The 12,395-nt window shown below is 42.3% G+C and overlaps 1 protein-coding gene across 1 annotated transcript; it reads left to right on the top strand.

Moving 5' to 3' along the window:
• Nucleotides 1-3,869: 3,869 nt before the first annotated feature.
• RETNLB (resistin like beta) lies at nucleotides 3,870-4,974 on the top strand. Its single transcript, XM_021692687.1, is given in 3 exon segments — nucleotides 3,870-3,993; nucleotides 4,085-4,162; nucleotides 4,775-4,974. Coding segments are annotated over 3 exon segments (402 nt in total).
• Nucleotides 4,975-12,395: the final 7,421 nt, after the last annotated feature.

Here is a 12,395-nt window from a genome sequence, read left to right as displayed (position 1 = left end):
TCTCTTATTATTCTTTGTATTTCTTTGGTGTCAGTTGTTACTTTCCTCTTTCATTTCTGATTTTACTTATTTAGGTCCCTCTCTCCTTTTTTCTTAATGAGTCTGGCTAAAAGCTTAGCAATTTTGTTTATTTTTTCAAAGAACCAGCTCTTTTTTAAAAAAAAAAAAAAGTATTTTATTTATTTATTTGACAGAGAGAGAGTGAGAGCACAAGCCGGGAGACAGAGAGAGAAGGAGAAGAAGGCTCTCTGCTGAGCAGGGAGCCAGATACGGGGCTGACACTTAACCAACTGAACCACTCAGGTGCCCCAGAACCAGCTCTTTTAAAAATATATATATTTATTTATTTGAGAGAGAGAGAGAGCTTGAGCACATGGGGGGCGGGAGGCAGAGAGAAAGGGAGAAGCAGACACCCCGCTGAGCAGGAAGCCTGACATGGGGCTCAATCGCATGACCCATGAGATCGTAACGTGAGCCAAAACCAAGAGTCAGAGGCTTAACCAACTGAGCCACCCCAGGTGCCCTTCAAAGAACCAGTTCTTAATGTCATTATTTTTTTTCTATTAATTTTTTTAGTCTTTATTTCATTTATTTCTATTCTGATGTTTATTATATCCTTCCTTCTACTAATGATGGAGTTTGTGATATGCCTTGTGATATGCCTCATTTCAATTTTTAAAGTAAGTTCATAACCCTTCAGAAACATTCAAGTTTGCCTTTATGTCTACAACTCCTATCTTGCCATGTATTCCTGCAGTTAAACAGTTTAATCTAAATAAGTAATGATAGCCCAGTGACTGTAAAGAATAATTAATGGTATTTAAATTACATCAATTTGGTCACTCTATATGATTGTGTGGAGTTTAATTGTTTTTAAATTTTTAAACTCAAAGAGTGTGCAAACTGAATGGTATAATATTTTTTGTTTGGTAAGTGAAAATTTTAATTCACACAAAAATATTATGCTGAATTTAAACAATAGCTTTAAAATTGACATTTGTTCTTTTAATGTTTTTATGTTTGTTTTAAAACTAGAGAATGAATCAAGAAATAATGATTATTACTGATCATTGCATAATTATTACTGGAAATAATTTTGTTATGTGAAGGAGAAGAGTGTTAGAGTGATCCCCATGGGTATCAAATATGCTAGGCATGCTGCTGACTACAAGTGTTGCCCAGAGGTTACGGTCACTCTCCCTGTTGCCCAGGCTCGTTGTAAACCAAGCATACTCTCTTGTGATCCCGTTCTCTTCTCTTTCCCTGCCATTCTCAACAAACCCACTAGTTCAATCCATATCTTAAACCAATGTTCTTTTGGTCATCCGCTTCCCAGTCTATCACTTTCTTGACTCCCTTAAAAAAGTTTTCACTTCTTTCATTAAATTATCTATGTTATTATATTCATCTGTGGATTGACTATTCTCAAATTTATATCTCTGACTCTCACCTTTCCCCTGAACCCTAGACTTGTATACCCAACTCCTATGCCACAGCTCCACCTGGATGTCTAATAGACATATTAAATTGACTATGATCAAATATGATTTAATGTTCTTGCCATATCTATGCTGTCCCCAGGGGTCCCCATTTCAGCAAATGGCATCATTCTTCAACAAGTCATTTAGAATATAACCTTGATCTTTCATTACTCTGTTTCTCCTATATCTCATACCCAGTGCATCAGTAAAACTTAAGAGGCTCAACCTTCTATATATAACAAAAATTTACCCAGTTCTCACTCCTTCCCTTACTACCATCTGATATCTGGAACTGTACGAAAGCTTGCTGCTTGGTTTCCTTGCTTACCTGTTTTCCTCCACAGCAGTGGCCTTAGTAAGCTTTATAAAACATAAATGATCTTATATAAATAAATCATATCATCATTCTCCTGAGCAAAATGCTCCAGTAATTTCCCATCAAATTTACAATAAAACCCAGAGCCCTTATGTTGGTTTACAAGTGCTGTATAACCAACCTGGCCCCAGTTGTGTTTTTGACCACTTTTCTCACTTCTCTTTCCTTTACTCATTTCACTCTTTTCAGCCACACTGCCTTTGTTGCTATTCCTTCGACACACCAACCATCTCTCTGCCTTAGCTCTTTATATTTGTTTGCCCCTGAGCCTGAAACATTTGCCCCAGCTTTTTCTATGGTATGACCCACACATCTACAGGTCATTGTTTACAAGTTATCTTTTCTGAGATGTCTTCCCTGAACACACTGCATTATATACAACACAGAAGTATATTCAATTGCCTTGCCTTCATTTCTTTTCCTTCAGGGCATTTTTCTATATCTGACATATTATATATTTATCTTCCACCTTAGAGTATAGTCTCAAGAGGGCAAAAACCTTGCCTACATTGCCCACTGCTGAGTCACCAGAGCTATAATTTATATAGAGAAGATCTATACTCATTGAATTAACAAATGGACAAATGTACTCAACTTTTATACCAAATCCAAATCTGTGCTCTTTCCTGCTCTTTATCACTCTTTTGTTTCCTTAGCTCCTATCGGTGCATTAAGGAAGCATCCTTGACTTTTTGTTAGCATCATTCTCAAAGTTTCCTGGGAGAGATATGTCGAAGAAATAGCTGGTCCTCAGAGGGCATCTTTAGGGAAAGAGGCGGTGAGGCTGGCCACAGCTGCAGCAGAGCCAGGCTTCCCCACCTGACTGCCTCCAACAGCGGTCATCCAACAGCCATTCTCTGCTTCTTCATTTGGCTTGCGAATCATGGGATTCAATCCTGGTGACCATGTGCCCCATCCTAGAGAATAAATCACATATGAGCCCAATGGTCGTATATAAGGGATTGTAGAGATCTACTCAATTTCTTAGCCACACAGGAAAGGGAGATCATGTGACTCAGAACTGAACAATGAAATGTAAGGGGAAATTTGCTTGAGTTTCTAGGGGAAAAGCTTGCTTCCAAAATGAAAAGGCAAAACCTCCAAAGAAAATGGCCTTACCCCAGTCCTTCCTTCCTGCTCAGGATCTTGACAGAGGCTGTCATAATGCCTGCCACCTTGCGACTGTCAAGAGAGTGGATCAAGGATAAAAATCCAGTGAGCTGAGGATGGTAGGAAAAAAGGGGAAGAGATCAGGCTGGTAATGACCCTCTTGAACCTCCAACAAGAACCTTGCAATCAAACGCTTTGCTTCTGTTTAAGTAAATAGTAAACTTCCCTGTTTATAAACAAGTGCTAATCAGGTTTTCTGTTACTTTCCCACAGATGGGATTAGCCAGGCACAATAAAATGATGTCTAAACAGGTGACAAATAGGGTTCTGTTGAGACCTTAAAGTCACCTCTTCCTGATGAAGGATCACACAAAGACCTATAATATGGGGCTGTTAACAGAAGGCTTAGGTACTGGCCTTATCAGGTTGCCAAGAAGAAACGAGAGGGAAGAACAGAAAGGCAGGAGGACACCCCTTGGCAGAGAACCAGAGCAAAGGCAGCTGTTGCTTATCATAGACACACTGAATTTATCACAGTTGTGTGTCACGCCCTAGCACGCATTTCTTTGAAAATGTACTGGAGAGTGTGTTTGTATATTGTGCTTGCTTGTGTGTTGAGGGGTGTCCAGGTCAATATCACAGGGTATAAAGCATCCTTTCCTGACCAGTCTTTGCAGACCTTTTCTGAACTTCTCAGTGAGTGAATTCGCTTTGCAGCCACTCTTCCTAATTCTTCGAGCCACTTGGAAGAGATCCAGCCTCTTCCATACTGATACTGGTGTTCCTCTCTTCTCTCTTGAAACTCTTCACATGTTCTTTGCCCTTCCTTCCCAACCATAGTGGAGCTGAGAGATGTCAGCATTCTATCTTTCCCCAGCCCCAGGACACTGCCATTCTACAGGATGAAGTCTACCTCTTGCTTCCTTCTTATTCTCATCCTCCTCCAGCTGATGATCCCAGGGACTGCTCCGTGTTCCTTAGACTCCATTGTGGACATAAAGATAAAGGAAGCTCTCAAAAGCTTAGGTAATTGACTGGGGGTGGGGAGTGGGAGAGAACCCCTGATCATTCCTCAGACAGATATCATGGGCAATATCCCTTCTTCTGTCCTATTCAGACTTAAATCCTTTCCCAACAAAAAGGATGTCATGTGTCAGTATCACAAACTCAGGCAGACTATCCTCTTGCCCTGCAGGTAAGTAATTCCACGAGGAGGAATGGTGGGTAAGATGCCCTGTGCCCTCCCCTGACCATCCCCCAGCATCTTTACCTTCCCCCTGTCTCATGTTTGTATTATCCTGGGGCTGAGTCTTAACTCCTGGTTCCCAGTGATCTCTTGCCCATTCTCATTTCCCTTAACAATGCTACTGAGGGCTCTTGGGTTTCTGCCTCTTCCTTTCCCACCTCCCTTTCATGACCTCATACACCAGCGCTTCCTCCCTCAGTTGTCCTGTTATGATCTGTCACCTACCATTCCCCCCCGTCATTCACCTCCCTTTCCGAATCTGTTCCCTTGTTTGCGTGGGTAGGGCCAGCATTGAGGTAAATATATCATGAGTCTAAGCAAAGAAATGCTCAGGGCCCTCACTTTCCCAGGTCTCTTCCATGGCCCTATTCCTAGATGTGTTTTAGTAATTTTTGTATTTTTTTTTCCCCTGAAAGAGGGCTCTCAAAATTGAATTACCTTTCAGCCCCACAAAGCTTAGATCTGCCACTGGGCTGCGCAGAAATGAAAAATGGTAGGAGTACACCTCCCTCCACTCAAAATCCAAGGGTTCTAATGTCTGTGTCTCCTGTGCCCGTGCAGAGATGGTTGTCACTGGCTGTGCCTGAGGCTGTGGCTGTGGTTCCTGGGATATCCGGGGAGAAACCACATGCCACTGCCAGCGCAGCACGGTAGACTGGGCCACTGCTCGCTGCTGCCACCTGACGGGAGGGGGAGGAGGAAGAGAACCCAGCTACGTGAGCATGACTGTAATGAAACCATACGCCAAACAGGAAACCTGACTCAGACTGTCCCTTTCATTTGTTACAACCTGCTTCTTGGGTAGTAAAGACAATTTTTGCATCTCTCATGGTTGTATTTTTGGTATTACTGCCCCTGGCTTAGAATTGCTCTAGCCAGAAAATTTCTCCACCGTCCTAATTAAACTCCACCTCAGCAAGGATGAGGAAAAATATGGGGGAGAATGGGAAAAACTGAGATTGCTACTCCAGCCTCCTAGTTCCCTCATTGTTTAACAAAAGGATGCTGACTGTGCCAGGAATTTTGCTTGGCACTAGAAGTACAGAGAAAGAAAGTAACATGCATGCCCTTATTGGAGCTCAATGAGTAGAACAGTGGGTTCCAAACTAAGTGCAGGCAGACTTTCCAAGGTAGAGACAAGTAATGACAGTCTTAAAAAGAATAAATTTCTAGATTTCTGTTTTGTGTATATACCGTTTCCTAAACTTATGTGTCAGAGATTTATTTTGACCAAAGTGATGAATTTGCCATTGTCTGTCACCCCCATAACAAAAGAAAAACACAACCTTTACCTGCCATAGAACCTTACCATGATTCATCAGCTTGGGGTATAAATATCTGCAGAATGGAAAGGAGTGATTCAAAATATTGGCACAAAGGTTGAGTTATCCGGTGACTGGGTAACAAGTCCTTTTATAAGTTGTGAGACTTCCAGTGTTTGACACAATATTAAAGAACGGTATCATCCAGTTATCGATTGGTAGACCACCAAAACTAATTTTTAATAAGTTGCAGTATGATTTTTAACAAATAACTCAAAAGGAACCCAAATGAAGTGAATGATACTACTACAATAAAATTTTTCCTCCCTGCATACTTAATTATGAAGTTGTCATCTCAAAGCTTGTATCTATGAAAAGAAAAAAGAGAAATATACTTGGCTCTAAACCTCCTCTCTCTCTAGGATTATTTGTTCATGAATATATAAACTACTCATAGAAAAAAAAACAGCTCCATCTCTCTCATTAAGAAATACATTTCCAAAATATACTGTTTGTGTTTATTACTTATCAAAATTTGTTATACATGTTTTGTTTAATTGTGTACTATTAATGGGTATAACACTAACTTAATACCCCTACTTATGGCAAGTAGAGTGAGTCTCTTAAAATATAAACCAAAATCATGTCACATTTCTGCCCAAATTACACATTCTAGTGACTTCTCATTACACAAAAATAAAATCCCAAGTATTGGGATCTTCTTCTTCGATGCTTTTTCATTTTGACTCCAAATATGTATTTGTCTGTTAATGTATTCTCTCCACCCTTGGAACATGTAATCCATGAAAGATGAAACTTTGTCTAACTTGTATATCATTGAGTCTCCAGTGCTTAGAATGGCTCCTGGCCCATGGAGGAGCTGCAATGAACAAATGAATTAGTCACTATCAAGTCTGAGTCTGCTCTCTCTCATGCCTTCTATCCCACTTCCTATGGTCGTTGAGGGACAGACACTGTTTTACTGGCCCCTTCGTCCCACGCTCAAGGTGCCTGTGGAAGAAATAACTGTACATCAGAGGGCACATCTGAAAAGAAAAAGTCAGGGTGAAGATGGAAGCAAGAGAGGTTAGCAAAAGCAGAAGCAGATGTCAGATTTTGTAGCTCTGGCTGATATGGTTGCCCACTGAGTGGCCAATTTCCCCTTTCTCTGTGTGAACAGCTTCCTGATTTCACTCAGAATAGTAATGTGCCCAGTCCTGCGGGATAAATCACTGTTTAAGTCAATAATGGATCTTCTTCTCCTCTTGGCCAAATATTCTCTTTCCTAGACACCTTTGCAAGGGGTAGAGTTGGGACACGTGACCCAAATCAGGCCAAGAAGAAAGAGGAGGACTCTGCTTGGGTCTTCTGAGAAAGAGTTTGCTTCCTGGATGAAAAACAGAGACTCAAAACTGTCCATGACAATTTTGTTGCTTTGGGTTTGGGTTTGAGAATGTGAGGTCTGGAGCTGTTACCATGGAATTAGTCAACTATCTTGTGATCTCTGAGGAAAAACTGTAAGGATGGTGAAGAAGGAGGGAAAGAATCTGAAGCTGCCGGAACATAGAATTTGAAAAAAGTCTAGAATCATCGAAACCTCATTTCTTCATAAATAAAGAAATCAAAGTTTGTATTCATTCATTTTTACAAGTATTTATTGAGTTCTGCTGTGTGACAGGCAGTGGGATATAGTGGTGGCTAAAATAGGCAATAATTACTGCATTCATGAGCTTCCGTTCTTTTTTTTTTAAAGATTTTTATAATTTATTTATTTAGAGTGAGAGAGAGTGAGTGTGTAAGCAAGGGAAGGGGCAGAGGGAGGGAATCTCAAACTCCCTGCTCAGTACAGAGCCCAACACGGGGCTGGATCTTACAACCCTGAGATCATGACCTGAGCTAAAATCAAGAGTCTGACACTTAACTGACTGAGCCACCCAGGCACCCCAATGGAGCTTCCATTCTGATTCTAGGCTTCTACCAGCTGGGATTTTTGTTAATGTCCCATGGACAGAATTAGTCAAGGACAATGTAATAATAACTGAGCAGATAACAACCAGAGTCCACACTTTCTGCCTCTTCCTGTTGAAGGAATGAACAAAAGTTCTGTAATGTGAGATGTCAGCAAACTTGGCAATTCTTGGCAAGCTAGCTGCCAGGTTTGTGGGGCTACCAAGAAGAGAGGGGAGGGGGGAAAGAGAAAGGTGGAAAGACTTATCCAGCAGAGAACAAGAGCAAAGGCAGCTAGTCCTTTCGGCCTCTTTCTGAAGGCTGGACCCTCCCCAGCTGCCTTAGATCCCAAATACAGTCTGTGTTTGTTGGTAGACATGAGGGAATGCCCTTGGCACATGCTGCTGGGGTCAGAAACGTCCCTGCGCTCCCAACCTTAGCAGACCTTTCCTAAACCTGGCTGTGTGAGTCTGAAGCAGAGCTCTCTTCCCTGACATCTCTGCCTGTCAGGAGTGCTGCAAAGGGATCCAGGCTCCCCAGTCCAGTTCTTCCCTACTGTCTTTTCCCTCCTCTCCCGCTCTGGACCCCAAAATTGTTTCATCTTCTCTCCATGTTTTCCTCATGGCAGGACGCTGTTTTCCCACAGGATGAAGCCCTCTTCTTACCTCCTCCTCATCCCCCCTTCTACCTCCTGAGCTCAGAGGACTCTTTGTGCTGCTTACACTTCGCTATAGAGGAAAAGGTAAGAGCAGCTCTCAGTGAGTTGGCCGACTTATATTGGAGGGGGAACTGGGAGCAGGGGCAGTCATATCCCAGATTCTCAATCCTGCTAGTAGACTCCACCCCATTTCCTAACCCATCTCCAGATGGCAACCTCTAACTGGAAGATTCATCCCTAAAATCCCTGCCTTCTCTGTGCCTTATGGGCTCCTAGAGCTGCTGGTGGCTCAGTGATGAAGTCTACACAGAACATTCTCGAGCTCTTACCATGTGCTAGGCACTGTTAGGCATTCTATTATTATTTTATTAACTTCTCAGTACACTATGAAATAAGCACTGTTATTTCCATTGTGCAGAAGAGAAAACTGAAGCTTAGACAAGTTACATTATTTATCCAGCAGCACACAACTGTTAAGTGGCTCAATCCTGGATACGCTGACTCCTTTGCAGAAGGGGGATGTAGAATTTAGGGGAAGGGGCTGGCCAGTGTAGGCCCTGTCTTAGCTCATCTCTCCCCAAGAATGCAAGCCCTCAGGCTGCATGAAACTGCTCTGCTGTAGTAGCATCACTAATGAAAATAACCTGTCCTCCTTCCTCTCAAATAAGTTATTATATGAAGATAGAGGTGTTTGCTCACCCCTTGCCCTTCCTCATGCACCTGGGCTCATTACTGCCAACCCATTACTGTACCAACAGGTTTTCTCCAAACTCAGGATTGTAATGTCATTGGGTTGGGTCACAACTCCAATATCCATAATTTCCATCCTTCCCTTCCAAGGGGCTACTTAGGGACCTGAGGTTTCTTTCCACTCCTTCCTTTCTTCCTTAACCTCCCCTATACAAATCTTCCGTCTCCTCCAGTGCCCTGCCATATCACCTCCTTCCTCTTCTGTGTCCTCCGTCTCCCCCTCCCAATCTAATCCTGTGCTGTTTCTGCCCCCTCAGAAGGGAGGAGGCAAAGGATAATTGGGGAGGGCTTGCTCGTGTGCCTGTGCCCGTGGCTCCCGGGATGTCCAGGGGGACACCATGTGTCCCTGCAGTGCAATCCTGTAGGGTGTACATGGCCTGCTGCTGCTTCCTCATTTCAGTGAAGGAGGCAAGATCTCAATCTGGGGACCACGAAAGCAATAAAATCATGGCACCAACCAGGAAACCTCCACCCCCTCTCCTTCAAACCATGACTTCTCAAGTCCCCTCTGCCTGTGACATCCCTGCCTCACCAATAGTAAAGATAGTCTTTGCTCCTCTCTGTGTCTTTGGTGTTACTACACCTTGCTGAGGTGCTAGGAGAGGGCGGAGAGCATGAAATGGGTGGTGGAAGAAAAACACTGTAGCTACCAACCACAGCCTGTGACCAGCTACAGAGGCAGAGACATTAGAATCTATGCTTTACATTAGTTAATTGTTTCTTATCTTCCTTTTTTCTCCCCATTAACTTTTGTGGAGAGCACTGGGTGGTAGGTAATGTTTTTGGTTTTAGTTTTCAGGGAGGAGGAGAATATATAGCCAGGTTCCTTCCACATCCGGTCACTGCGTTCTACCAAAGCCAGAGTTCCTGTCAGGGGTTTATTTCTATGTTGTTCTCTCTCCTGGCTTCAGGATCGGCTCCTTCTTCTGAACTTTTGTTGGATTCTCCTTGGTTACACCTTAGCTTGGGTGTGCATCTATCTCCTGCTACAATTCTGACAGATATAATCACCAGTAACAGATCTGTCCCTCCTCCACCCCTTTGTACCTCAGGGAGTACAAGGGGTTTAGAATCTTCGTAAAACTTCTGTATTCTAGATAATCACTTATTTTTGCCCTGACTGCTCTCTCTGTTGATGAAAGCTCGTACTAATGGCTTCATTTATATTGCATTGCCACAAACTAAGCCCAGGCCTCTAGTCCTTTGAGGAGCATTAGTGAGTACTGACAAGCCACTATTTACCGAACACTGTGACAAGACTTTTACACACAGTATATCATTTAAATGTCACAAGAATGGCAAATCCACTCTACTCATTGCTCAGGCCAAATATGTTGGAGTCATCCCTGATACCTCTCTTTCCTTACCTGACAGATGGGGGTACTCAACAAATATATTGAATGAATCAATAAACACTTCTGTGGTAAAGGTGCTATCTACATTTTGCAGTGGGCCATTAAGAAACCTGCCTGAAGTGACACAGCTGAAAAGTCAGAGCTGGGAGACTCTAACCTGTTTTGTGTGATTCTGAAGCCATCTTTCCCCTAGACCAGGCTGTGCCCCAACGTGGACTTCCACATTAGCCTCTGTCTGCTCTTTCTGATCCTGCCCCACCTGCTGCAACCTACTGTGCCCATCTGTGTAAGGATCTATCCTGCAATTATCTCTTTTCAAATCACTCAAAAACGTTCACTGCCTCCCTACCCCTGCCACAGCCTGGTGTACCAAGCTTACCATCCTCAGCTTTGCTCCAGTACACTCTTCCAACATTATTTGCTGCTCCTCTCCAGAAGATCTTCACTTTATTCAAATGTGTCTATTCCTGGTAGCCTTAATCCACTCCACACACTTCTTTTTCCTCTATGCCTTTGTACAATCCATTTCTTCTACCCCAACTGCCACCCTATGTGCCCATTCCCCCATCCCCGACCCCACTCTATAGAAAGCCTGCCTGTCCTTGAAGGCCAGGAACAGACCTCAGTCCACACTGAAGCTGTCTATGACCAACCCCAGCCCACAGTGACCACGACTTCCTCTTGCTTCCAGTATCTGTCTACACCTTTATTTTCCACTCCCAGATTGCTTCCTGAGGTGTTGATTATATCTTTATATGTTGTGTCTCATTTCTCCTACTGTATTTTAAGTTTTCTGTGCAGCAAGGACAATGTTGTATCCATCCTCCAGAGTGCTTAGGACAGAATTTTACATAGTGTAGGAGTTTAATATCTGTTTCTTATATGTCATAGCATGCTCTGGAATTTAAATGAAGTACAAACTAGATCCTAGACAGATTACTCTATTATAGTGTTTTATTTCAGAGATAGGAAGTACATGCTATGTACAGAGCATTGTCTTTAATTAGACAGATGGACCTTCACATTTCATCTCTTTCACAGCCTGCATGAACTTGGTTGATTCTCTTAATATCTAGGAATCTCAGTTCCCTTTTCTGTAAAATGGGGATAATATTACCTTCCTCATAGAGTTCTCTTAATGATTAAGTAAGGTTCCTGTGCTAAATGCCTAGCACAGTGATTGGCACATAGAAAACACTCAATAAGTGGTATTAATTACTCTGGAACCATTAGAAGCATGTGAGCTATTATCATGGAATCAGAAAATTGTCCATCCAGGAAGCATCCCAGCCACCATCCAGCCTGCCCTCTACCTTTTTTCAGGTGATAATTGGAGGCTGAGGGGCTTGATTAAGGTCAAAGAAATCACTAGTAGGACAGCAAACCACCAGCAGTCAGATCTTTGATTTCCCAATCCCGGGCTCTTTCTACTTTACACCCTGTTTCTCATGACCAAAGCATGTAGTATTTAATAAGTATTTAAACCTCATTTAAATTTTTCTAAATAAACATTGGTTCTCCTGAAAATTTTACTTCTATACTTTTGTATCAGTTGAAAATTATACCCTAGAGGCTAATCTTTAAAACAAGAAAGGATATAGTGTTGTGGTTTTGGCTTAGGGATCTAGAAAGCTGGAATGATCACCTCTCTTATACCTACAGCAAGTAAAAGGGCGGATAAATGGCAGGTTCATGACTTTTTTGGAACCCACTGGAGTTTAGACAAAAAAACTAACCCAAATCTGAGGAGCAACAGCTTTTGAGGGAGAAATGGGATATAAGCTGTTGTTTACCTGGGCAGTAAGAAGTTGAACCATTTCCATAGTCTCAAGTTTTTTTTCCCCTCGAATACTTATTAATTACAGAGGGAAAGATAGTGACTGTACAACAGATAAACCAGAAGGCATCACCTTAACTCCATGATCAAAGTGAACATCACTAGTACACCCTGATATGATACACTGAAGCATGTACCTCTCTTCTGTGGTATTCTTGCCAGAAATGCAAAACCTCAATATGATCATGAGAAAGCATCAGACAACCCCAAATAGAGGGACAGTCTTCAAAAGAATTGGCCAGTAGTCTTAGTAGTGTCAAAGTAAAAAAAAGGCTGAGGAATTATCACAAATTGAAGGATACTAAGGTGACATGACAATAAGTGTAGTATGGGATTCAAGACTAAATGCTGGGAAAAACAGGATATTAACAAT

Source organism: Neomonachus schauinslandi, chromosome 1 (genome assembly GCF_002201575.2).
Source record: "Neomonachus schauinslandi chromosome 1, ASM220157v2, whole genome shotgun sequence".
Classification (NCBI taxonomy): domain Eukaryota; kingdom Metazoa; phylum Chordata; class Mammalia; order Carnivora; family Phocidae; genus Neomonachus; species Neomonachus schauinslandi.
This window is presented reverse-complemented; position numbering and strand designations above follow the sequence as displayed.